Source organism: Watersipora subatra, chromosome 6, assembly GCF_963576615.1.
Source record: "Watersipora subatra chromosome 6, tzWatSuba1.1, whole genome shotgun sequence".
Taxonomy (NCBI): Eukaryota; Metazoa; Bryozoa; class Gymnolaemata; order Cheilostomatida; family Watersiporidae; genus Watersipora; species Watersipora subatra.
Window position 1 is genome coordinate 55,206,169 of NC_088713.1, and position 25,907 is coordinate 55,232,075.

At 35.9% G+C, this 25,907-nt stretch overlaps 1 protein-coding gene across 1 annotated transcript; it reads left to right on the plus strand.

Annotated features, from left to right (window-relative positions):
* The first annotated feature begins 484 nt into the window (after positions 1-484).
* LOC137398374 (CARD- and ANK-domain containing inflammasome adapter protein-like) lies at positions 485-25,504 on the plus strand. Its single transcript, XM_068084483.1, has 16 exons — positions 485-494; positions 1,294-1,878; positions 2,925-2,990; positions 3,134-3,199; positions 3,338-3,400; positions 3,521-3,604; positions 3,961-4,044; positions 4,490-4,553; positions 21,107-21,206; positions 21,900-22,587; positions 23,638-23,703; positions 24,052-24,114; positions 24,225-24,308; positions 24,669-24,752; positions 24,889-24,963; positions 25,401-25,504. Exons 1-16 carry the CDS (start codon positions 485-487, stop codon positions 25,502-25,504), a joined length of 2,286 nt encoding a protein of 761 aa, XP_067940584.1.
* Positions 25,505-25,907: the final 403 nt, after the last annotated feature.

Genomic DNA, 25,907 nt, shown 5'->3' on the forward strand with positions numbered 1-25,907 from the left:
AATAACACATTTAATAGCAATATAGGCATTTCAACTAGTCAATAGTTCAAACTACATGTATATTTAACATTGTGAATGTGTGAACTACTGTAAAGATATAATATTACTGTATTCTTAGACAGCAGCAACGAGGTTCCTTTTTCCACTGTGAAACCCAGCAGTAATCTCATGCAGCAAAACACTAGTGCTGCTAGGCTCACACATATAACTAGCATTAGTCCTGGATTTGATTTTAATATTCATCAAATTTCTTTTTCATATAATAGACTCATGTGATGAATTTTTTAAATATTGCTTCCTGTGTAAATTATTCAATATTATTACAAGGTTGGCTGTTCACTGTCATTGCTTCAAGGCAAACTATTATGTAATTGGATCAGTTATATTTGCTTCAGCCAATTAAGAGGCAGGTTGTTGAATAAGGGGCGGAGACATTTTCAAGCTGTAAAAGACATGGAGCAGCCAGCAAGCTATAACATACAGAATGCCTACAGGTAAGTATAGCTCCTCTATTATATTATCAATTGTTGATATTATACTTACTGGGAATACTAGAGTAGATGAGGAGAGACACTGAGTCAGTGTGATTATAATATAACTCTGACCTGAGACTATCACTCTCTACCCTGAGGAGACCCATAGAGTATGTCCTTTAGTGAGGTTAAGTAAAGGTCAGGAGTCTCTGGTTTCATTCCTCAGTCATTTTTGTACCTGCAAATATTTCCTACTGTAAATATGTCATATTCCTCTTATGAATAGAATGAGGACCTCTGAAACTGGAGTTTTTAACTGCTTCTCTTGTCTTTATTCCGGTCAGAATCAGCTGCAGGTCACTGATTGTATTTAGTCACCAGTTTTAAAGGAAATTAGTGTTTAAAGTAGGAGACTGTATGAATTTTATTGCTGTCTCCTGCTTTGTCATTCGCGTTTGTCATTATTAAAATTTTGTTGAGTTTATTTCCATTAGATTAACACATGAGAGAGCAAATAGGAGTGTTGATGCTTGATTTCCCAGTTCTCAGTATCACATTCTTAATATCCTTTTTATACTCTGTTAATATCCAGGGTTCACCTGCAGCAACTATGTTATGGTTGGCAGCTTTATAAGTCATCAGCTCACCCAGAGTCAGCAGTTGAGTCACAATTTGTCTTCATTTTTCTCTATCATATTTTACTATGTGGAGTCTTTTACAGGATACAATGGAGCATTGGATTAGGGAATATATTAGAGCTAGTGGAGCTCCTGACATTACCTCTCTTAGGGCTGCTCTAACAACCACCCCTCCTGATCAGCTACTTCAGCTTATAACAACTATCAGAGGCAGTGGGTCGTATACAGCTCTGCTATTGGCTATCTCCCGAGCCACCATGAAGTAGCTCATCTGTTACTCACTCCATTGAGAGGAATAGCAGATGAGTTGCTGTTTGTGAAGGAGGGTGGGTATACAGCTCTGCACAGGGCTGTAAGGAAGGGAGATAGAGAGTTAGTAAAGCTTATACTTCATACAGTATCCTCTGGTACGAAGTATGAGCTGATAGCTGAGAAAGATGGATGGGGTTGGACAGCTCTAACATGGGCTGCATTGAGTGGATATACAGAGATAGTAGAGTCTCTGCTGATCAGCCTGTCAGTAGAGCAACGAGTCTCCCTGCTCAACATACAGGATATCATCCTGAACACAGCACTGCACAGGGCAGCCTACAAGGGACACACAGCAGCTCTACGATCAATGCTGACCTCCATCCCTCCTGATAAAGTCCCTGCTCTCCTCAGTATAAAGAATGATGACAGTAGAACTCCTCTGGAGGAAGCAGAGTCTGGAGGAAGGAAAGAGGCTGTAGAGCTGCTCAAGAGCTGGAAGCAGCCATTATTAGCAGGTAGGATTATTATACAGTGTGATACCAGCTACTCACTTGTACTACTCTATTGCATAACTCTCTGCTTGTCCCCAGGGTATCTATATAAACATACCCTGGGGAATTCCATCTACACTTTCCTTGCATAGAGACTGCAGTGGGCTGTAGAAGCGGTTCAGCTCTGTCTCTGTATTAAATGCTGTCAGTTCAGCCTCTTCTCTTCAGCCAACACTCAGCCCTTGCTAATCACTCATCACCTCTGCTCTCTCTTGGATAATTATAGTCTGAGTATATTAATTCCTTATTCAAAACTGATAGGATTAAAGTGATGTTAGCAGCTCAACACTTTGTGGCAGCTATTAGTCAGCACTTAGCTGAACTCTCCTGATTCATGAATATTCTTATCACTCACTACAGTTTTGAATAGAAACATGAGCTATTTACTAGAATTATAGCTGTAGTAATTTTTACAGACAGACACGGCTCTTATTATAGTAAATATTTTCCTATGGAGCAGCTCTTGCTAAATATAGAATCACAATGTTTGAGTAAACATAAAATATGGTATAGATTTACTCAAATTTTTTAACAGTTTAAATGCAGGTTCTCAGTCTATTACTATTCACTGAAGCTGTACACTTGGCTGTAGCCTTAGAGAAGATAAGCACAACATCCAGTAGCAACTTATTGAGTATTTATTCCTATAGTGGCAACACTAGTTGATTCTCATTCACTAGTAACCCTAACTATAAACCCTAAGCAATTGGTTCTAAGGCAATATTTTAACATTATCATCACTAGCTTTAATTAATTATTCTTAATACAACTGCACTATCACTATTACTTTTGTATTATTTTATAAATTTTTGGTCTTGAAATGGCTCATAGCATGGTAAGAGTTCGAGATTAAATGTGTTTGTACATCATTCAGCCTTTTGTCATGGTAACACTAGGGTTTTCTCTACATGTAGCTGAGGCTACACTAATTCAGGTAGAGGTATTCAGATTTATAAGATGATCTGTCTGTTGATTAGATTGAAGTATTATTTATTTTTACTTCGTTGCAGCCCAAGCTGCTGCCACATTTTGGAGGTTTGCTGCCCTTCATGAAGCTGACAGACACAAAAGAAAAGGTAAGCATAGGATTTGATTACTTTGAAGACTAAAGTCTACAGCTCTTGAAACTTAGACTTTTTCCCAGAAATTGGATTAGATCAAAGTATTTTTTAATTTTTGTTTTTACTATTTTTCGAAGCTCCATTTTTTTTCTTTGTAGCACATGGCGCTGCCGCTGATGAGACAATTGCTTCCCTTCAACAAGCTGACAGACACAAAACAGGAGGTGAGCATAGAATAAGATTACTTTGAAAACGGAAACCAGCAGTATCAGAGGCTATACTGAGTGATGAGGAGGTCTTCCTATCTATAAGATGATTTGTCTGCTAATTATAACAAAATATTAATCTTTATTTTGTTGTAGCCCTTGCTGCCGCTCACAAGAAAATTGCTGCCCTTCATGAAGCTGACAGACACAAAACAGAAGGTGAGCATAGAATAAGATTAGTTTCATTTTATAATTGCATGAACTTCATGCTGCCACCGATAAAACAATTCATCAACTTGTAATACCAGAATATGAGCCCTGATTATATTGTTATTTTAGAATTGACCAAACTAAAGGAGGAGTTAGTAAAGTCTCAGCGCCAGATTGTAGCTCTGAAGGAAGCTGATAATCGCAAGACGGCAGGTGAGGTTTTAATTTCAGTTAAACTGGATTTTTTGGTCATAAAATATGGATGACATATTTACACCTCCTTTGTATGTAGTACCTGATATGTATGTCTATCACTAGAGTTCAGTTTAATTCCTGCCCAGACATGTGCAGCTAGTGCTCTATAAATAGCTTATGATGAGTCATCCCTATCTTTTGTCTTACCAGCTGGTTAGCTGACCTTGTTTAGTGTTGAGTTGGCTATTGTTAACTCTGGTTCAGTTACTAAGAAAGCTGTCTAATTGTAATGTTACATTTGTTTATTGCTTCTAATTGTAAGATATAACAGTACCAGTACCAGTATATGAGCCCTGATTCTATTATTGTTTTAGAGTTGGCCAATCAAAGGGAAGGGTTAGTAGAGTCTCAGCAGCAGATTGTAGCTTTGCAAGAAACAGATAATCGCAAGACAGCAGGTAAAGTTTTTACACACAGTTCAATTTGTGTTTGAGTTTTAACATTCACATATTAACTGTTCATCAGTAACAACACGTATTCTATTACTTTCATGTGTACTTTGTCTTGCTAGTTATTAACTTATAAGGAATGGATATAATGAGTATTGTTTCATCACTGCTAATGGTTGGTCAGTAATTAATTCTATTGGTTAATGTTCAAAGGGAGCAAAACACTCAAAATTGGTAGCTATGAACAGGTGAATCACAGGCTAAGTTGTATTGTTTGGCTCAGCAGATTTGACTACAGTTTTTACATATCCAAACCATTTTTTGTAAACTTACCCTTAGTCTGAAGGATGGTTTACACAAGGTGATTGTGGGATGGTTCCGTACTCATAGATCAAAAGGAATTATATAATCGCTAATAATAGATACTGACAAATACATGTATATGTTTATTTAGATATGGCTGTCATGATGGAGAGACTTAACAGACTAAATATTTATCTGCGTACACCCACTGATCGGTAGATACGAAAAGCCGAACGCACTGAATGACCGAACAGACCGAATATTTTGGGAGTTGCCCTCTCGTGTGACTATTTAAGGATAAGGGTGCGTAACTCAAACTTCTATAAATAAAGAGCTCAATGAATTCCGTAGAAACATTTTAGAGGCTGTTGTTTATTTTCGCGCCAGTGAAGCACGCTGTGAATAAAAATATGACATATTCAATTGAAGTATTTTTGCTGTCACTATTGTCCAATCAGTACTTGCCTTACCTTTGACAGATAAAAGGGAAATGCCTAGTAGAAGCAAAAGGTTTTATTTGTTCAGTAGTATCGTTAACCATTGGTGAACCAGTAGCTAAATAACTAGCCAAAATTGTTTCTTTATTCAATTGGAAATAAATATATTTTTTTCTATATATAGTAATATTTATTATAATTATATAAAACATGCAATCAATATTATTTATAATAGATAATAATTGATTTATAGATAATAGTTGAGGGAGGGCAACTCCCAAAAAGATGTTCGGTCTGTTCAGTCATTCAGCGCGTTCGGCTTTTTGTATCTACCGCCCACTGATACAGACGAGACAGGAGACCAGCTTCATGAGCCTCTTGGCTGATAACTTTTTCTTTGTTTAATTGAAATCACTTGTAGTTCTTGTTTAAGATTTATAATTAAATACAATTTCATATTTATACTTGATACATTTTCTCTTCTCTACTCATCTAGCAGTGATTCTTATGAACACAGATGTCCATCATTGAACCGCACTCATGCTATATAATGCCAAATGCATAGCTTGGCAAAATTCCAACTCTTGTAGACTGACATAGATTAACATATGCTATTCCTACCAATGATATCCTTCAATTCTTTAAAGCTGGTCTCACTGCTGCAGCTGACCACTCTTCCAATATTATTAAATATGAACAGTTCCTTAGCATTGATAAGAAAGTGACTAACAGGAACAGCAATGATTGGCTAATGATAAGCTTGTGCATCTTTAACTGCAGTAAAATTAATCTCTAATAGCCAAAGGTAATGGGCAATATTGAAGAAACGAGTTGTACCAAAGGATCTCTTGTCAAGGCAAGTGATTGGTTCTTATGTAAACTTACCTGACAAAAAGTGATTAAATCTTTAGAATTGAGACAAAATGTACCAACAAACAGCACATTTGTCTGCTGCTGCCAGGAGATGCAATACTGTAGGGCCAATACTAAAGATTAGTATTAACAAAAAGGTTCAACATAAACAGCAATGATTGGCTAACATAGAAGTAAACTGGTTACAACTAGGTCAAACATCTTCCTCATAACCAGACACACTGGTATTGTCCAACATAACAAGGACACCTAATAACCTAGTGTAAAGACAAGCAGGTGACTCAAGTAAATAACATCTTGTGACTAGGAAGGAGACCAGTAGTCGTTTTAAATATTACGCTAGTTTAACGTTACCACGGTAATGTAGAGCCATTTGTAAAGCTATGATATGATTCTTTGGTAATAATACTATCCGGTTAAGAGGAGACAAGTCTGCAAAAATAATCTCAATTTGTAAAGATGAAATTAATGTCAATGAAGATGTCACCAAAGCTGTCTCAATTGTGTTACTGACTGATAAGTTTTTTGTTGTATCTCAGCTGCAGAACCTAAAACCTTCTTTTCAAGGCATTTGCTTTTTAAACACCAAAGTATCATCCTATAAGTAAATGGTTTATAGCCATGCTGTACATCCATATATTATAGGGGTGCTATATTACCAGAGGACTGGTATGGAGATTATAGTTAAATTATGAACCCTACAGAGAGTGCTTGCAAATGTCTAGCACTAGTGACTGCATTAGGTCTAGCAGGTCTTTATATATACATAAGAGAGAACAAACATAACTGCAATGTGTCTATTGTCCTTTCAGCTGTTGCACTCAAATAACCATACAAGGTATTATTATAATCTAGACAGCCCCATGTTATTTTATTAGCAAACTATAGCAGGCTCAAAGTAAGCTATTCATAGGTCCGACTTTATCCATTCTGTGAGAAGGACAAAGGAATGTGATTAACATCTCACACCAATTTATTAAAATATTCTGGCTATTGTGTGAACTTAGTCTAGTATAAATACCACACTGTGTGGGGTGAGTATCTATTTACTTGATGCCTAGCAACAGATTAACACGAAAGGAAACAAGGTTTGTTCTCATCGTGAGGGAAAAGTTGATGTTTTGTAACCTCCATGACTAGTCCTCTCACATCTTAGAGTCAGTCATCATAATTATAGTAGGGTTTGATGGTAGGTAGTCTAGATAGGATACAAAAACTTGTGTAGACAGACATGACAGAATGTGATGTGATGTCATAAAGGCTGTCATATCTAATAACAGTTATCAGACTATTCTCAGACTCGAAGGTAGTTCTCACTCCCGATGTTTCCTTACGATGATAAGACATTTAAGTGGTACTTAACTTAATCTTAAGATTTGACCTCCTCTCAGTCTCTAAGATTATTCCCCTGTGTAAAGTTCTTTGCAGAGAATAGAGCTCTGGTAATCATCTGTATCTCATATGATAGACTGAGTTCCTCTAAGTAAGACCATATGTATGTAAATAAAAAGAGCCACAGAATATTTAACACTTTTTAAGATTATTTTAATTTGAATGTGAATTTCAATTTATATTGTTCAGCCTGAATGAATATGCAATTCTGAATATTTAAAAGCTTTTTTTAACATCTGATTTCCTAACCAGCTGGCTAAAAGTTTATAGAATTTGGTTTGTATTTCATATTTTAGATAAACTTACACAGAATTGTATCAGATTTTATCAGGAAAATAAGTATTGTTCCATTAATCACGATTGTTATTGATGTTAGAGGTAATCTGACAGCCACAACGATGCCAGATTGAGATTGACAATGCTTGATCAGGGTTAATACACTAAGATTGGAGTGAAGTGTGATTATGACCTCTATTATAGTTGCAGTGCGGTGAAGAGACCGATGGAATAAGGACGCATGAAAATGTGTTCACCCTAGCTGATTTCATACCGGTTATCACAACAGCTGATTTCATACCGGTTATCACAACAGCTGATTTCATACTGGCTATCATACCAGCTGATTTCATACCGGAAGGTATGGTGGGTGGTCGATTAGTACGAGTCATATAGTGTTGATCTGCCAAGTGAAATGTTGTGAGTTCGAATCCTGTAAAAATTGATCTTTCATGAAACATACTGATTACTGTATATATATTATTTTCTTTGACAGTTTCAAGATTACAAGATGAAAGTTAGATAAATTTAAGCAGTTAGCTCTTTTGACTTAGCTTATTAATATTCGCTATAATAAGAGCCGTGTTCTGCCAAAAGATCCAAAATGTAAAAATTCTCTCAAGAAAGAAGCGTTATACTAGCAGACCACCAGAACTCAATGTGTTACCTACAGCTTATTTATTGTGAGAAACAGACCAACTCCAAGTGACATCTGGCTAAGTTGGCAATCTTAATTAGAACTTTTGTTTTCAGTGCAAACACTTTATAATCTACCATAATAGCAAATCTTGAATGCACAGTAACATGCAAGAAGGACAACTCCCTCAATGAAACATTCATGCATTGCTGTCATAAAAGTAGTGTAGAAATGTGGGTTGGAAATATACCTGCAGGCTGCCTGATTGAAATGTTGTTATTTATAAATAACATTGACTTGAAAGCACAAACCGAAGGATCTAACATGAACAGCAATGATTGGCTAATACTGAAGTGAACTGGTTACGACTAGGTCAAACATCTCCCTTTTGACCAGACATAGTGGAAATTAGGTATTTTCCATCATACCAAGGACACCTAATAACCTCGCGTCAAGACATGGAGGTGACTCAGGTGTAGAATATGCCTGTTGAGACTAGGATGAGAAACAACTACTGTAAGTAACCTAAACAATGTGCTTGTCAAACATACCAGGTCAGGTGTTGCTGCAAGGTTACAAGATTTTGTATAATTATGAGATAAATCTATGATCTTTCTTAGTGTAAGAGAGGACAAGCCTTCAAAAATAAAATGTGTAGCATACTATTGAAAACACTAAAAGTACATACTTCATTGTTTCAAGAAGATGAATGTCTGTAAAAATTTCAACAGTTTAAAAGGGGGTGTCAATGGCTGCCACAAGCTTGCAGCGTCACAGGCTGCCTTAATCATCTGACTGATTAGCTAAAAATTTGTGTTGTACCATAGCCTCAGAACTTCTTCTTTAAAGATGTGATTGCGTCAAATTTTTGTTGATTTCAATGGAGCGTATTGATTTTTTTCAACTGGTGAAATATTGTTTGTTGTTTTAGGCGATCTCATCGTCAAGATATTTGAAAATTAAAATCGACAAAAATCGATCGTGGTCATTGCCTAGCAACCAACTAACAGACCAATAATTACTATAAACACTTGTTGTAGTTGATGTGTACAGCTTGAACTGCACTGGGTCACTAGTCCAACTGGTAGTATATTGAAACATCAGAGTAGATATGTAACCACATGTAGTGAAGCACAACGGTATCCTGCTATGAGCAAGTGTATTTATACATATCATTGAGATAGTCAGGTAACAATATTACAATAATGATCTACATGTACATAGAGTTCCACAGCCTATATACCAGAAGTTAAGCTACCAATAGAAACAGAATAGACGCCTGCATCATGAGATATCAAACAAAAGCCATTAAGCAAGCTGATAACTATATTTGCATAACAGTATAGAGAGAACTGGAACAAAGGTAGAGAACAGAGGGAGTACAAAGGTAAAACGACTTCTTAAACATTGGTTAGACTTATGGGAGGGACTAAGCAATCCATTTAGAGAAGGAATAAACTAAACATTAGATACTCATTTAGGTCGTGAACTATACCTATATATCAATATATCAATATACCTATATATCAATATATCAATATACCTATATATCAATATATCAATATACCTATATATCAATATATCAATATACCTATATATCAATATATATATAGATTCAAGTCTGATGAGGTGGTAGAAAAGGAAGTTGAAACTCACAAGAGAGGAATCAGAGAAGTTCAAAGAAGTTGGGATGACTGTAGACTGTGAGTCAATGAAGAATCATAACATGGAGTTGCTGGCATTCAAGTCAACCAGAGCACTGTTAAGGCCTTCTGTTAAAAGCAAATAACAAATTATGCCTTTTAATGGCGCTGTTAGAAACAGCACAGACATTGCTAAAGCATTCCAACAACCGAAGACTGGATGTGGTACATGAGAAATGGAAGTTATTTTACCGATAGCAGATAACTCCAGCTTTAATCAATATGTTATTCTAAGGGGAACAAAAATGTCTTTCTGGTAAAAACCACTTAGCAATTCAGTTAAATATCAAAATAGCCTTGGAGACTCTTAGAGGGTGTGGGTAACCTCTGTATGTTGAGATTGAAGGTGCGTTAGTGGCACTGAGTCTGTGTACTTATTTACCTGTTGAGAACTTATTACCATTAGAACAAATATGTAGTCAGAAACAGAATTGCAAGTACTGACTCCTAACATACATCAGCCATGTTAGTATATCCGGGTACTGAGATGACCCACTTTATTACACATTTATATTACATGTACATGCTGAATTAAAAGGGTAGATTAGGTGCTGCAATTATGAAAAATTTCAAAATAATCTTTTGAAAAAACGTTATGAAAAACTAACCGAATTCTAGACATGGCATAGGCATTAAAAACAGCTTATAAACAGTGACAGGTAATGTAGTCACCTACCACTGCCATTAGCCTGGCACATTGCCAATGACTAATTTGAGTAAGTTACAATCTGTATTGCTAAACATACTACTAAGAGCCGTGAGAGCAAGCTTTAGTGACATTGCATAACACAGAGTGCTAGGCACATTTTAACCAATATAACAACACATGTCAACTAATTAATTCATTACATCTGGCTTAGCTTAACTGGTTAAGCTATTACTCGGTGAATAGGAGGTTCCGAGATCAAATCCAGCACAAAGCAGATCTGCCATTCTCAGATTTCAATAGCTATAGCTAAACACGATAGAGTTTTAAATTCATATGTATGGAGACCCAAATTTCATCGCAATGGTAATAATGTCTGACTCCCTATTTTAAAATGATATGGAAGTTAAAGCATAAGTTTGATTAGTTGATGATAATTACTGGAGGCAATCCTAGCTGAAGGTGTGTACCTAATCCAGTTCCATTTTAAACTTTCAAACACCATCAACTATCGATTATAATTATTGTTGTATCTCAGCATATCTATGCCAGTTTTAAACAATAGATAGTCACATAGAACCAAAATGCAGACACTGCTGATCACAGTGTATAGTCACGCGTTATCTAAGTATTCAACAAGGAGACTACTCTCAGTTACAATACTCTAAAATAACTTGATATGATGATAATGGCAGCACTACCTGACTACAAGTAGGTGTCATTACGATTATTTCTAGTATCATGTGTAAATATTGTGATAGAGTTCACTAAGAGGTCAGTTGGTATGAATGGTAAACAATACAATAACTCATTTTAATGAAAGTATTTTCTTGTGAAACAGGTGAGAGAACTAGTAACAAACATGTCTTCATATCCATATTTTTACCTTTATAATAATACATTATAATAAACTTAAAATTTACCTTGTATATAATTAGTAACTGAATCTAGTGTTTTTTAGCAGCAGTAAATCATCTGTTACTAGCTTGACTAGCGCTAAGCCCCATAGCTTGTAACTTTTATCAAGTACTATCAGTAACAGCATACCTGATTGGCTGAGTGGTGAAGGAGGGAGCATATGCATTGCCTGTTGTGTATGTCTAGGAATCATGGCAGACGAAGCAGGTATTTGCAGATAGTAACCTGAATGCATGTATCCCAGCTGTAGTTACATGATCAGTTTAGCAGGTGGCACTAACCAGCAGGTTCCGCAGGTGGATAGTAAATCATCAGCTAAAATATAGTGTAAAGAAAACTTGAGATAATATGAAATGCTAAAATTCAATTTAAGCTTAGTATGTGTCAATTTGTATTCTGAATGTTTTCATAAGCTTCAGAAATCCTTCAGATTGTACTTAATAAGGTTTTCATAAGCATGTTTAGCAACAGTCTTTTCATAACTATGATATTCATCCTCCACAATTAACTCCCAGAGTTATAGCTGCAGAGTTATACACTATGTTTCCATGACTCACATAATTCACATGATTAGAACGATTCGAATAATTCACAAGTTGAGATACTTTGCGAAGGATCTGTTCAATGAACACCTGCCAATGTGGATTGATGCGGATTTAACCGACTGCTTGACCCCATAGGTCAAGTATTAGCCTAATTAATGACTCTATAAATAGCTAGCAGTTTTGTCACGCTAAGCTTAGCAGCAATCGAAAACCCCAAGAAATGTGATGCGCACGATCATTGGGCTGCGCACAATCATTCCGCTGTCATATGGAAACCAAGCTTAAGCTTAACAGCAATCTTTTGGAACTTTGGGCATTAGAGACTGCACAAATCGAAATAAAAACAACTGAAGCGTGAAAATGTTTGTAATGTAATAGCCATCAATATTCTAATGCCATTATTCGCAAGTGCCGTTTTCATGAATCGCAAGCATGATGGATTCGATAAAGTTTTGCAGATTGCAAAACTCGCTTAGCTTGCGCATTCATGCCATTTCCATGACTCGGATAGCTAGCGGATTGGCTCAAATTTGTAAATTATGTACATTATGGAAACACAGTGATAGAGTTATAGCATACACAAATAATTACAATAACATCACACAGCAAGAGATTCATAAAACATCTAAGAATTAGGTAACTAAGAGATATGATCGACTGATAATAATTAAAATTACATAAATTAAAATGTCAGAATAATAAAATAAAATGACAGAGCAAGTACATTAAGCCTGGTATCGATTGCAAGACTCTGGCCCTAATATTGCGCAGCAAAACACTTGTGACGCTCGGCTTTTGTTCACATAAAGCTGCATCAATAATAACGGCATAAAAATGGTCGGTCTCCATGCTGTTTAGATAATGCTGACCTTCATCTGTAGAGTGCATTTTGTATATAGCCTCCAAAGATCAAATACTGATCTAAGACCAAGTTTCTTAACTCTTTTGGTATGGTAAGCCGACGTATCGGTTTTCACGGTTATATAAGTATACAGACCGTGAGCCGATGTACCGGCTTATCAATATGGTTTTACTTTTCTTTTCATTGTGAATCTTACACATTAGCTAGGCCAATCAAATGTTGTATCTCATGAAACAGCTTTGTTAGCAATCACATGTAGCCAATAAAAATCTTTTGGCTAAACAATTCCATTTCTAACTATTTTTCAAAACAGGAAACCAGATCGTTATTGTCATGGCATCAAGAGACAATATTAGACAAGTGATTAATTAAACAAGCTAAAATCTCTGCCTCTGAAAATGAATAGAGATGGAGAACAGGAGCTCTCATGCACTATACTAAATTTGAAGCTAAAAGACATACATAAAGACAAACAATAAAAGTTTGCTGTTTTTATAGGTAATCATACACAGTATGAGATGGCATGGTATGAAATGGATTTGTATAAGATGGCATGGCATGAGATGGAGTGGTATGAAATAGAGTGGTATGAAATAGAGTGGTATGAAATAGAGTGGTATGATATGGCATGGTATGAGATGTATCGGTATGAGATGTAATGGTATGATATGGCATGATATGATATGTAGGGGTATGACGCGTAGTTGTATGATATGACATGGTAAGAGATAGAGTGGTATGAGATGGCATGGTGAGAAATAGAGAGGTATGAGAGGGAATTGTATGAGATGGTTTGAAATGGAGTAGTATGATATGGAGTGGTATGATATATAGTGGTATGAGATGGCATGGTATGAGATGGCATGGTATGAGATGGCATGGTATGAGATGGTATGATAAGATATGGCATGGTATGAGAAGGCTTGGTATGAGATGACATGGTAAGAGAAGGCTTGGTATGAGATGACATGGTAAGACAAGGCTTGGTATGAAATGTAGTAGTATAAAAGAGTATGAAATGAAATGGCATATCGAGCAACAAGAATGAGCACAGGCCTAAGTGTAGGTCATCATATGCCATCTTGTGAGACTTTTAGGTGAAAAGTTTGTTTAGTTAACCATATCATAACTCTGAAGGTCTTAAAACTTATCAAATCAGCAAGTGGGTACCATTTTCTGACAAAGAAAATTCTAATACTCGGCAAACCTTTGGAAGCATTTAAACCTCCCTAAGCTATAATATCGAGCTTTTAGAAAGGTGCAAGCCATCCTGCATATAAACCACTGAGTCTGTTTTACTGTGAACTAGTCTAACACCTGGACAAATAAACATGAGTGATTCATTGACGCGGGAGACAAAACGTAATCTTGCTTCATTCTAGGAAGAATTTAACCTTGATAATTACTGCAAGATATATCCACTGAAGTCCAGAAGGCACAGACTAACATAAACATAGAGCGCCACAATATAATATAGTAAAAGATCTACACTCATTCTAGTATTGAACTAATGGGTGAAACGTTGGATGAAATAAAAAATGTAACAATTGGTAAACATCTGCTCACCTTGCGGCTGGTTTCAGAAGGCTGTACAAAATCCAGCTTATCTCCACAATGATCACCAACAACCATATAAGAGCTTTAATTACCTCGTCTATTGATTGGTGACTGCTCAGACAAATCTCAATGGTGATTGGCCCAGCTTCTGCAAGCAAGGATATAATTGGCTAGCTACTTTATTAATGCTCAGTTTTCATACTTACACAAAGCATTTAGAGATATTGTGATACAAGCATATTACTCATATACATGTATAATCTCTTGTTCTTAGGAGGGTGTAAAATTTACTGCTGTGTTTAATATGAACTATTGTCAACAAAAACCTAAATCGGATGTACAATGGCTGCCCAACACAGTATAAGTACTACTAAAAATACATCTATCATGTTTTCCAAATTGATTACAGGTTTCCCTCGTTCATCACAGTTAATGAGGACCTGTACCCTCATGATAGGTGAATGTCTGCAAAGTAATCTCACCCCCATATGTATTTTTGAAGGCTTTATTAATGATTTAACGATCTTAATACTTATCAACCTGGTTTTATAAGCTAAAAAGCAAAATTATAATGTTATTAACACTGTATATGCGTAGAATCATTCAGCCCATACTCCTTTACTACTGTAACAGATGTTATTGTCTTATTTTTCAGTATAATACAATTACTTTTTTATTATTTTTAAATGAATTAATTTTTTACTCAAGTTCATAGCGTGCCTCTGAAGGTCAAGGACATTTAAAATACATGAAAAAACATATGCACAGGCAATAGGTAGGTTTATGCTTTACTAAATGTAGCAGGAACTACTAAACCATGACTACTGCTATCACAGTGATGCTCATTGAGCGATTCCAATAGGCCAGAGTATGAGAGAGATTCATGTATTTTATTTTTTTAATTCATTTAGATAAGCAATTCAATTTTGAAATAAATATTTGTATTCACGAAAAACTGAGTCCACAGAAGCAGAACCATGAAATTGTGAGGGAACAACTACTATGAATCACAACACAGTGATTAAAAATGTCTTCAGAAATGTCCAAGGGCATAATTTTAGCACAGGACTATGGATAAACATCAACTAGGAGTTGTCCTCTCCATATCGATTATGGGTTTGGTGAACAACATATTAATTACTGTACAGATTAGGCAATGACCAGTACATGGATACAGTGAAAACCGTTTAACCCTCACCTAACACACTTGATATATGTAGTAGCCTGCAATTCATAAATAGTGACCAAGATCTAAGGCTAGGTTTATTAACTTAACGCCTCAAATTAATATTTACTAGCACCCGTGAATGTAATAATAAACTAATTTGTATCTGAAGTAAGGCAAGTAAGTAAAACTTGCTTCATAAATGCCTTCATTTAATCACAAATTCAAACTTCAGTTTGAATTACTAATATATTTCATATTTGATACTTTTTATTTCTTGTTTTATCCAAACCTGTAACTCTAGAGAAGTCCAGTGTGTCATGGGAGATCATCAGGTTGAAATATAAATCATCATATTTCAAACTTCATCGATATTCTCTCCACTTACTTTTCTGTCATAAAACACAGAGAATATGTATCTGCACAATTAATCTGAAACGCAGAGAAGGAGGTTGATTAGCGCAGGTTTTAGTGTCGATATAACAAACTGAATGTTATGAGATCAAGTCCCGTGAGAAGTAATCATTTACTCGGACCTCTGAACCTGACTTCAAACATACAAACAAGCACGGATTTTACTATAGTAAAAGTTGCAGCATTTTTGCAGCTTCACAATCGCAAAATTTATCACCGATTCTTTTTAATTGTGAGACATTCACAACTGGAAACCAGATGGCATACAAATACTTCTGATGTATAGAGAAACCCAAAAGCACCCAATACATAGGATATTTGAAGGCACTCTCACTAAACACTGTCCATTATTAGCAAATGATCTCTATTAACAGACCAAGTTTTTATTTACACATTATTTAGTAAAATAAGACAGATGTGATAATTTCATTTCTATGGCAACTTGCTTAGTTAGAACAAAAATTATACCTGAAAATATATATTGTTATTCAATGACACAAGCGTAAATGTTATAAAAATTAAATAAGAGAATTTACAATTTCAAATTGCAGAAGCTATATCGTCAGATCCTTTAAAACCCATAATATGGATAGCCTTAGTGTCTAATTATGTGAGGGCAGGCCAAAAATGACATTTTAATTTTAGCTCGAACTAGAATTATGCTGCATCTATTTATTAAATTTATAAAATATCGTGTGCTACAAGCCCTCCATTATCATGAAGCTGCAGTACAATGAACAAATCTGAATATTAAGTATTTTCTTTCAGATCTGTAATGGTGAACATTTGAATTGTATCAACACAAAGAAAAGAACTAAACAATTTTTTTTCCTCAATATCACATAGCCCGACACAATCTAACAGTTTGTTACAATATGCATGCCTTGGGAGCAAACACAATTTGTCATATACAGTAAAACTCGACTAACTCGACCTTCACAGGGCCGAGAGAAAGTGTTCGAGTTATCAGAGCGTTCAAGTTATGAGAACACTGTCACAAGTGCATGTATTTATCAGTACATATACAAACTATATATAAATCAACAGCATTGATTGCTTGTTGCAAGTTAAGGGGCCTCTCAAGTAATGTTTTAACAATCTTTATCAGAAAGTATAAATATTTTCCTATTACTTGAGATTTATTTGTTTGTTTTCGGTGATCTGACTGCCAGGACGTTTTTAGATTAAAATAGGCTAAACTTGATCGCGGTTGAAACGCTAAAAAAAGACAGAGTTTTCTTTTGAGCGTTTTAACAAAAACCAGTGTTGCCGATTTTTCTTTAAAGGTTGACTTGCAATAAAATTCACATTACAGTTATTTGGTATCAAAAGATTCACCATGTCTTACTCTGTTGTGTTGTAGGTGCAAAATATGTGGGAATGTGATTACAAGCTTTTAAAAGCTCAAAAACAAACAGTTAATCGCAGCCTCACGAGACCGCTGTAGTTTGGATTCTCTTTCTAAAACAGCTCAAATGTGATGTAGTTGTTATAGGATGGTTTCTGTTTACACTTTCATGCAACCTTATTCGTCAAAATATTTTCACAAATGTACTTCATGCATGCAATAAAACCATGTCTATTGTTCTTACACATCTGTTTTATCGTCATTGTAATGCTGTTGCTTTTAGCAGTGATATCTTATAACTTACCGTACAAATTCATTTAATTTTTTAACCTTACCTCGAAGGAGTACATATCATTGTCTGATAAAAATGACGGGCCTGTTGGTCACCTGTGATAATCAAAAAGTGCTGCAAAAATTAGTTGCAAAGTATTGAGTCACATGATCAGATTACTACTTGCCGATTAGACGAGGCCGAAACAAAACTGTAAAGTAGCGAGCATCTATATTTGATATGGGGTCTTAGGTAAAACCTGAAGCGTTTGTCATAAACTAATGGTACGAGAAGTTTTATATTTGAGCTTTTTATTGGCCTTTCAATTCACGTGAGAACATATGTGACAAGACGATAACCAAATTTCATAGCTACGTCATCGAAATAAAGAGATTCCAATCTACAGTGGCTTTTCGTTTTTGAGCTTTTAAGAGCTTGTAATCACATTTCCACATATTTGGCACTTACAACACAACAGAGTAAGACATGGGGAATCTTTTGATACCAAATAACTGTAATTTGCATTTTATTGCAAGTCAACTTTTAAGTTTATCTGAAGGTTACCTCGCTTCTCCATGCTTACGGAGGGCTATCCCTAGCGGATGTTTAATAAAATTAGATTTTTTGCAAACCTTTAAAAAAGTCGCTAACAAAAATATTTTGCCAATAGTGGTAATAATGACGCCTAACAACTACTAAAAGTTTATCTCTATGGCTTGGAATAAAGTGATATCCTAAAGCGATAACAACCGTCTCGGTAGCCTTGGGCAAAAAACTGTTCGAGTTAACGAAATTACGGTCAAGTTATCTAAAGCAATTTATCATTGCGTGGGAACGGACCAAACAAATCCGTTCGAGTTAACCATGTGTTCGACCTATCCGAGGGCAAGTTATTCGTGTGTCACTGTAGTTGGCTAACAAAAACAAATGCAGACAACTCCCAAACAGGCACGGAAACACTTGCTAAGTAATTATGCAATTAATTAAAATAACAGAGACAGTCTGATATGTGCCTACCAGCAAGGACAGCGATATTTAGCCATGACTCTTTGAGTGATGTCAGGCTGGTTGGGTGGTTGGCCCACCCTATGATTATGAGGAACTCTGAAATGCTCTGAATGACTCGAGTCTGTAGCTTTTGTATGATTAACCGTATCTTTGGATTATGGTGCTATAAATAAAGTAACCTTTAAATGTGAAAAATACTGCACTATAGCATCTTGTAGAACAACTGTGATTATGTTAAGTCATAATTCTAATAACTCTATTATTGTAATCATGAAGCGAATAACACTGATGATCAGTGGTACTTCACTTCAAAACTGAAAAAAATGAAGCACTTCATAACTGTTGTGCAGCATGAGGATCAAATCATTGACAGTCAGTTTAGTACCTTACCACAACCATCTTTCCTCCATAGAAATTTTCATAAAAACAATGTTTCTCCGAGTGATATTTATCTTCATCGGAAAAATGACGTACAACACTTCACCGCTCTAGTATAAGAAGAATGATGTTCCGCGATGATAACAATTTCTCAGACTCACCCAGTTTATTGAAAGTGAAAAAGCTATGCCAATATCATTTGACCATATATGGTAAATATGTGATGTATGTCTGATTAAAAACTTAAAAACCCACCTTCGCATGCTTTCAAGATGAACTTTCACAAAATTTTATTATATTCTATCAGAAAGTATCGGTAATTCTTTATCAACTGAGATTGTTACTTAACTTTGAAGTTATCTGACTACCAGGTGTTTCAAAATTAATATAGACTAAACTAGATTGCGATTAAAATCCTCAAAAGAAAAATACATGCAAAATGACATTACTATTTGTAATTGTGAACATAAAACTAGCAAAATGCCAATACATTATGATGCAATCTACTAAAATATTGTGTAAATTCATATTTAAGAACACTTGTTCTCAATGAACATGTTTATGGATTTGTGGTGAATATGAAAGAAATTATATTGCTATTTAAAGAAATACTATTGCTTTTTAAAATACCACCTTGTTTCCTCACCATCGCAGAAACTATTGTAACCTTATGAGTTATCAGGTGAGCGATTACCATATATGTATACCAGCTATACCAAGGGCCACCAAGGAAATCTAAAATTACCGTAGCGTATCTCGGCATAGTCTTCCCTTATGATAGTTCAGTTACAAATCTTGAATTATCACTCTGGTTAGGTGCATTGTAAAAGTCAATGAAACATGTTGTAATATAATCAACCTATTGATGTAAACTCGGATGGTTACCTCCCAGGGTCAAAGCTAAATAAATGCAAATTAAAAACAGACATAGAAATCCATTATGCATTAGAGTTAGAGTTGGCTGTAAGCAATTAAGCTTGCTTGGTCAATGACATTAATTACAGCATCACAGTATCTATACAGCAAAAAAGAAACATTTAACGAATATTAACTGATTGATAAACAATTAATATTATTGGTATCAAGACTACAGCTGAACTTCTTGCGATCAACAGTCATACGTATGTAATGGATTGCGTGCAACTACCTTTAAAGTTGTAGCCAGTCCGTTACTACCTGTTGTTATTGACTAGGTTGGCCACTGAGTGTTGTGTTACGTAGTCAACATTTGTGCAACCATTCAGTATTTGTAGATAGATGAGCTACTCCCAGTAGATCACATTGGAGTTGTGTACTCATTGTTACTTCCTGTAGCCTTCAGGTACAGTGGCTTGTTATAGTTGGGTGATCCTTTGTATGGTATTTGTCTGGTACACTGGAGTGGTCTGGGCTTCTTTTGTGGCAATAGCTGTATAACTGTCAGTTTGCATTCATCACTAGAGGAGAGCGAAGAAAGCTTGAGTTTGATGCAGAGAGCTGGAGATCTACTTTTGTTATGGTGAGAATCTATGTACGACATTTCATATGAACAATTCATAAATCCTGATGTATTTGCTTTATTTCTTCACTGACATCTGTACAATGCTCAGCATAGTAGTGTTTGCTCTGAACACCTTTGTACTCTATCATGCTCTTTGTAAACTCACTGAACACTCTATGTTTTTTAAAATATGGCAGGATGCTATATGACTGCAATAACTTCAAAATTATTGTTGAAAAATTACATTTAACAACAACGATATTACTGTAAAAAACCTTTTCGATCTAATAATAAAGATGGGAGACAGTTCAAAACTTTCTAGTCCAGTATTTTGCTAGTGCAGTTAAAATGAAAAATAGAGATCGCATGTAAAACATTTACTTGTTGCTTAGGCATATTCAAACTTTTGGAGTGTTGGAAAATGGAGAATAATATGCTGTTTTATGAGTTGTGAAGCTACTATAATACATTTGATAGTAATATAGACATTTCAACTAGTCAATAGTTCTAACTATATTGAATATGGTGGATGTTTGAACTACTGAAGTAGGGATATAATATTACTGTATTGTTACTCAGCAGCATGTAAACTGTGGTTCCTTTTTCCACTGTGAGACCCAGCAGTAATCTCATACAGCAAAACACTAGTGCTGTTAGACTCACACATATAACTAGCATTAGTCCTGGATTTGCTTTAAATATTCATCATATGTCTTTTTCATATAATAGACTCACATGATGAATTATTTAAATATTGTTTCCTGGATACATTACTCAATATTAATAAAAAGTTAACTGTTCATTGCCATTACTGGCCGGCATACTATTCTGTAATTGGACAAGTTGTATTTGCTTCAGCCAATCAAGAGGCAGATTATTGAATGAGGGACGGAGACATTTTCAAGCTATAAAACACATGGAGCAGCCAGCAAGCATTTCACATACAGAGCACCTACAGGTAAGTATAACTTCTCTTTTATGTTAGCATCTGTTGATATTATACTTACTGTGAATAATAGAGTAGATGAGGAAAGACATTGAGTCAGTGTGATTATAATATAACTCTGACCTCCTGAGACTATCACTCTCTACCCTGAGGAGACTCATAGAGTCTATCCCTTAATGAGATTAAGTTAAGGTCAGGAGTCTCTGGTTTCATTCCTCAGTCATTTTTGTACCTGCAAACATTTGCTACTGTAAAAAGGTCATATGCCTCTTATGAATATAACGAGGAGCTCTGAAACTGGAATTTTTAGCAGCTTCTCTTGTCTTTGTTCTGGTCAGAATCAGCTGCAGGCCACTGATTGTATTTAGTCACCAGTTTTATAGGAAATTAGTGTTTAAAGTAGGAGGCTGCATGAATCTTATTGCTGTCTCCTGCTTTTTCAATGTTGAAATGTTACTGAGTTTATTTCCATTAGTTTAACACATGAGAGAGCAAATAGCAGGAGTGTTGATGCTTGATTTCCCAGCTCTGAGTATCATATTCCTAGTCTCCTTTTTACACTATGTGAATATCCAGGGTTCACCTGCAGCAACTCTGTTATGGTTGGCAGCTTTATAAGTCATCAGCTCACCCAGAGTCAGCAGTTTAGTCACAATTTGTCTTCTTTTTTCTCTATCATATTTTACTGTGTGGAGTATTTTACAGGATACAATGGAGCAATGGATAAGGGAATATATTAGAGCTAGTGGAGCTCCTGACATTACCTCTCTTAGGGCTGCTGTAACAACCACTCTTCCTGATCAGCTACTTCAGCTTATAACAACTATCAGAGACAGTGAGTCGTATACAGCTCTGCTATTGGCTATCTCCCAAGACCACCCTGTAGTAACTCATATGTTACTCACTCCATTGAGAGGAATAGCAGATGAGTTGCTGTTTGAGAAGGTCGAGGATGGATATACAGCCCTACACAGGGCTGTATTGAAGGGAGATAGAGAGTTAGTAGAGCTTATACTTCATACTGCATCCCCTGGTAAGAAGTATGAGCTGATAGCTGTGAAGGATGGAGTGGGTTACACAGCTCTAACATGGGCTGCGTGGAGAGGATATACAGAGATAGTAGATACTCTACTGATCCGCCTGTCAGTAGAACAACGAGTCTCCCTGCTCAACATACGGACTATCAGCCTAAACACAGCACTGCACAAGGCAGCATACATGGGACACACAGCAACTCTACAGTCAATGCTAACCTCCATTCCTCCTGGTAAAGTCTCTGATCTCCTCAGTATAAAGAACAGAGGCAGTAAAACTCCTCTGAAGGTTGCAGAGTCTGAGGGAAGAAAAGAGACAGTAGAGATGCTTAAGAGCTGGCAGCAGCCAGTATTAGCAGGTAGGATTATTATACAGTGTGATACCAGCTACTCACTTGTACTACTCTATTGCATAACTCTCTGCTTGTCTCCAGGGTATCTTTATAAACATACCCAGGAAAACTCCATCTACCTTCTCCTTGCATAGAGACTGCAGTGGGCTGCAGAAGCTGTTCAGCTCTGTCTCTGTATTAAATGCTGTCAGTTCAGCCTCTTCTCTTTAGCCAACACTCAGCCCTTGCTAATCACTCATCACCTCTGCTCTCTATTGGATAATTATAGTCTGAGTTTTTTAATTCCTTATTCAAAACTGATAGGATTAAAGTGATGTTAGCAGCTCAACACTTTGTGGCAGCTATTAGTCAGCACTTAGTTGAACTCTCCTGATTCATGAATATTCTTATCACTCACTACAGTTTTGATTAGAAACATGAGATATTTACTAGAATTATAGTAGTAGTAATTCTGACAGACAGACACGGCTCTTATTATAGTAAATATTTTTCTTATGGAGCAGCTCTTGCTGATCATAGAATCACAATGTTTGAGGAAGCAAAAAATATGTTATATGTTTACTCATATTGTTTAACAGTTTAAATGCAAGTTCTCAGTCTATTATTACTCATGGAGGCTGTACACCTGGTTGTAGCCTTAGTGAAGATAAGTACAACATCCAGTAGCAACTTATTGAATATTTACTCCCAGTAGCAACATTAGGTGGTTCTCATTCGCTAGTAACCCTAACTATAAACTTTAAGCAGTTGGTTCTAAGGTTATATTTTAACAATACCATCAATAGCTTCAAATAATTATTATTAATTTAACTCCACTATCAGTATTACTTTTGTATTATTTTATTTTATCAACTTTTGGTCTCAAGTTGGTTCATAGCATGGTAAGAGTTCAAGATTAACGTTGTTTGTACATCATTCAGCCTGTTGTCATAGTAACACTAGCGTTATCTCTACATGTAGCTGAGGCTATACTGAGTCATGTAGCGGTATTCAGATTTATAAGATGATCTGTCTGTTGATTAGATTGAAGTATGATCTATTTTTACTTTGTTGTAGCCCAAGCTGCTGCCACTTTCTGGAGGTTTGCTGCCTTTCATGAAGCTGACAGACACAAAACAAAAGGTCAACATAGGATAAGATTACTTTGAAGACTAAACTCTACGGATCTTGAAACATAGACTTTTTCCCAGAAACTGGATTAGATCAAAGTATTTTTTAGTTTTTGTTCTTTAGTTTTTACCGAAGCTTCATTTTTCCTCTTTGTAGCACATGCTGCTGCCACTGATGAGACAATTGCTTCCCTTCAGCAAGCGGACAGACTCAAAACATGAGGTGAGCATAGAATAAGATTACTTGAAAAATGGAAACCAGCAGTATCAGAGGCTATACTAATTGATGAGGAGGTCTTCCTATCTATAAGATGATTTGTCTGTTAATTCTAACGAAATCTTAACCTTTATTTTGTTGTAGCCCTTGCTGCTGCTGACAAGAAAATTGCTGTTCTTCATGAAGCTGACAGACACAAAACAAAAGGTAAGCATGGAATAAGATTAGTTTTATTTTTTAGTCGATGCTGCCGCTGACGAAACAGTTTATCAATTTGTAATAGCAGAATATGAACCCTGGTGATATTGTTATTTTAGAATTGACTAAACTAAAGGAGGAGTTAGTAGAGTCTCATCGACAGATTGTAGCTCTGCAAGAAGCGGATAATTGCAAGACGGCAGGTATGTTTTAAATTTCAGTAGAACTGGATTTTCTGGTCAAAAGATATGGATGACATCTTTACACCTCTTTTGTATGTAGTACCTGATATGTATGCACTATCACTAGAGTTCAGTTTGGTTCCTGCCCAGACATGTACAGCTAGTGCTCTATAAATAGCTTAGGATGAGTCATCCCCCTATCTTTTGTCTTACTTACCAGCTTACTTACTTTAGACCTTGTCCAGTGTTGAGTTGGCTAGGGTTAACTCTGGTTCAGTTGATAATAAAGCTATCTAATTGTAATGTTACATTTGCTTATTGCTTCTTATTGTAAGATGTAACAGTACCAGTACATGAGCCTTGGTTCTATTGTTGTTTTAGAGTTGGCCAATCAGAGAGAGGGGTTAGTAGAGTCTCAGCAGCAGATTGTAGCTTTGCAAGAAGCAGATAATCGCAAGACAGCAGGTAAAGTTTTCACAAACAGTTCAATTCATGTTTGAATTTTAACATCCACATATTTACTGTTCATCAGTAACAACACGTATTCATTTACCTTCATGCGTGCAGCAGTATATGAGCCATGATTCTATTTTTGTTGTAGCATTGGCCAATCAGAGGGAGCAGTCTCAGCAGCAGGTCATAGCCCTGCAAGAAGCAAACAATCAGATGACCGCAGGTAAAGTTTTTACTCACAGTTCAACTAGTATTTGAATTTTAATATCTACATATTTACTGTTCATCAGTAACAAAACAGATTAATTTACCTTCGTGTGTACTTTGTCTTGCTAGTTATTAACTTATAAGGAATGGATATGATAAGTTTTGTTTCATCGCTGCTATTGGCTGGTCAGCAGTTAATTCTATTGGTTAATGCTCAAAGGGAGCCAATTGCTCAAATCTGTTTTTATGGTCGTATGAATCCGCTCTAAATTGTATTGCTATACTTAACAGATTAGACTGCAGTTTTTACAACTCCAAACCATCTATTTTAAACATACCCTAAGTCTGAAGGACGGTTTACACAAGGTGGTTTTGAGATGGTGCAATTTTTATAGATAGAGATGAATGATATTGTTGCTTACGATAGATACTGATAAATATTTGTTCCTTTAGATATGGCTGCCATGATGAAAAGACTTAACAGACTAGATACTTATCTGCGTACTCCCACTGATACAGATGAGACAGGGGACCAGCTTCATGAGCCTCTGGGCTGATACCTTTATCTTTGTTTAATTGAAAGCACTTGTAGTTCTTGTTTAAGATTTATAATTAAATACAATTTCATATTTATACTTGATACATTTTCTCCTCTCTACTCATCTAGCAGTGATTTTTATGAACACATCTGTCCATCATTGAACTGCACTCATGCTATATAATGCCACCTACATAGCTTGGCAAAATTCCAACTTACTTAGACCACCATAGATTAACAGATGATATTTCCTACTCATTGTGGACCCTTCAATGCTTTAGAGCTAGTCTCACTGCTGCAGCTGGCCTAAAAAGGCTCTAAAATGGTTAACATAAACACCCATGATGGTATAATGTTAATGTAGAGTCGTAGACCATCTAAGTTGCAGTAAAATTCATCTCCAAAGATAGTGGGCATTATTG